The 2500-nt window shown below is 40.4% G+C and overlaps 1 protein-coding gene across 1 annotated transcript in view; it reads right to left on the bottom strand.

Moving 5' to 3' along the window:
- LOC143017491 (uncharacterized) overlaps nucleotides 1-931 on the bottom strand; it is a 1118-nt gene extending 187 nt beyond the window's left edge. Inside the window, exons 1-4 of the mRNA XM_076172279.1 lie at nucleotides 752-931; nucleotides 447-515; nucleotides 127-254; nucleotides 1-14 (exon numbers count right to left, since the gene is read on the bottom strand). The exon at nucleotides 1-14 is cut by the window's left edge and continues 187 nt beyond it. Of these exons, the coding sequence (XP_076028394.1) occupies nucleotides 1-14; nucleotides 127-254; nucleotides 447-515; nucleotides 752-931 (391 nt within the window). The remainder of the gene's footprint in view (nucleotides 15-126; nucleotides 255-446; nucleotides 516-751) is intronic.
- Nucleotides 932-2500: the final 1569 nt, after the last annotated feature.

Here is a 2500-nt window from a genome sequence, read left to right as displayed (position 1 = left end):
CAGGAGATTTCCAGCTGCAAAGGAAGAAAAACATATGTGACTTGATCATGGGGTTTCGATAATGTACTACAGTCGTAGATATGTGGATTTGCTTCGACAGAAAACTTTGTTGTCTGTAAAACTCACCTGTAGGTGCCAGTGACCTCATCGCCGAAGTCGCCCTCAGCCGAATGGTGGATGTCGTCAAGTTCGATGTCGATAACATCGTCGGGGCGGCAGGCCACGAAGGCAGCCAGACCAAGGACCAGGAGAGCCTGAAATGGAGTGAAAAACAATTTAGTTGATAATCCTGACATCACGAGAGCCACATATATAATTTCCAATTATAGTATTAATCAAAGAGAGAATACCAATGACTATTTATGCCATGCGAAAGCCCAAACTTATCATTGGATTCTACCCTTAAATGACCCCTCCCCACGTCTTTCGTAAACCGTAACAAATACTTTCAAATGAACATTAAAAGAACTCCGCCTCATGTAATATGGTATCACATCGGACACAGCGTGACGCAACTGATGACGTCAGCACAAACTTGTGTTAAAAAAGTGTCACCGCAAGTTAATCATTGTTTCGGTAGGTCATACTAAGGTTTTTCTAAGATAACACACGTATATGCCAGGAGGCACTTAGGCGCAGCTGAAAACCGTCACATTTACCCTGTATACTCAGGCAGCAACACAAAAAAGAAAGCATTATTCTTTCAGTCGACAAGCGCTAAGTCATATAAATAAGTGCAACTGAGTCACACTGAAAACTCTGGTGCTTCAGTCAACCGAGGACCAGTCAATTGTTTGAATTCATTTAATGTAGAGAACTTACGGTGAAGAACTTCATGCTGGAGTGTCTTGGGAGAATGTGTGGTAAGGACAGGAGGAACCTCTAGTCTTATATATGTGGACGCCACACCCCAGTTGCTGAAGGTATACATGCGGTCAAGGTGAGAAAAAAAGTTTAATGGGGATACCTATGCTAACTTCCTTCCCTTCCCTTCCAGACCGGATTGCACCTCTTTTATGGAGGCTGCCGCCTGGACATCCTCTTCATCTCCGTGGCAACCGCTCGGTAGCGAACGAATTAAAACTGCCATCTATATGTAGAAGCATGTCTGTGCGCATGTGGAAGTGGATGAGTGAAAGTACATGTATTTATTTACCAATTGTGCATACAAGGATGCACACACGTATACGTATCATTTATTGATCTTGTTTTTTCTGTATTTTTATGCTATAGAATTCCAGCCATTTGTTTCACATAAATCACCTGTGGAACTTATAAAATGTTCATGCATATCCTACTTGCACATCGAGTTTAGTATTATCGTTTGTTCTAACGAGTCAATTGTCTTTTCGTAATCTACAAAAATTAAACACAAATATTTACTCCATCTCTCCATGGAAGAAGAGGTGGGGACTGCCATGCTGCTACCATTATTTTTTTTTTTTTCTCCTTTCGGACTTCACTCAGTCCCACGATATCCCAGCTGATGTTTTCCAGTTCTCCCATCAAACTCTTTAGTTTGTGATTTTATGAGAAGGTTCTGACGTTGTAAATATATATTCCCATTATATTTAGGATATTTCATGTCGAAGACTTTGATCCACCTGGAGAGTGCATAATTACATACGGTGGTACATTACACCAAAGCACGTGAGGCAACGCCGTTGGTTCTTTAAGTGCCGATGTCCAACAAACGTGCCCTCAAAATCAATGGCTGGGCTGTCCATGAAGTCTCAGGATATTACAGCAATCTCATTTCGTGGACACCAAGTTTCTGCTGAGCTACATCTTTAGTGCCATCTCATTCAATATATCCTACGACTGTGAATGTATGCTAGCTGATCTTTGTTTTATCTTTCGTGCAAGACCTACTCAATATAGGTGGCTCTGTAGATATTTCTACTTCTAATCAAAATAGGTATTCTGGTTATCAAGATACTTAAACCTGTCCTTCAACATGAAGGTGTTAGCTCTCAAATAGAATATACATATATATCATAAAGGTGGTAGAATAGATAAAGAGAACAGTTGGAGACAATTCACTAGCATTTCTTTCATATAAACACTTTTCAGGGGCTGTACACACAGTGCAGTAAATCTTACCTTATCTATTACGGATAAAAGATTGGTCACATCCCAATATGCTTCCTTTGTCTCCCTCCCGACTCAGATATATCGATACTATCCTCGTCATTTCTCTAAGGAGAACCAACTTGGATATCAAATTGGCTTTCCTGGTTACGATAACCTGTGGAAAAGACGGTAATGCAAAGTTTTCGGTCCACAGGAAGAATACCAACAACTGCCACAAAATAAAGAGGGAATACCAAGGATCTTCTCCATAGATTAATCCTAATTCATACCACCTTTAGCAGACGTTTAACCCTCTTTGTTCACGGTGACAAAATAAAAAGAGTAGCTGTAATGTTTCCTCTTTGTCTTCCGCATATGTAGTGAGGAATTCCTCGTCGAGGAGATTAACTATATTATCAATGTATTC

This window comes from Oratosquilla oratoria, chromosome 32, assembly GCF_046742065.1.
Source record: "Oratosquilla oratoria isolate Oo_2021 chromosome 32, ASM4674206v1, whole genome shotgun sequence".
In the NCBI taxonomy this organism is placed as follows: domain Eukaryota; kingdom Metazoa; phylum Arthropoda; class Malacostraca; order Stomatopoda; family Squillidae; genus Oratosquilla; species Oratosquilla oratoria.
This window is presented reverse-complemented; position numbering and strand designations above follow the sequence as displayed.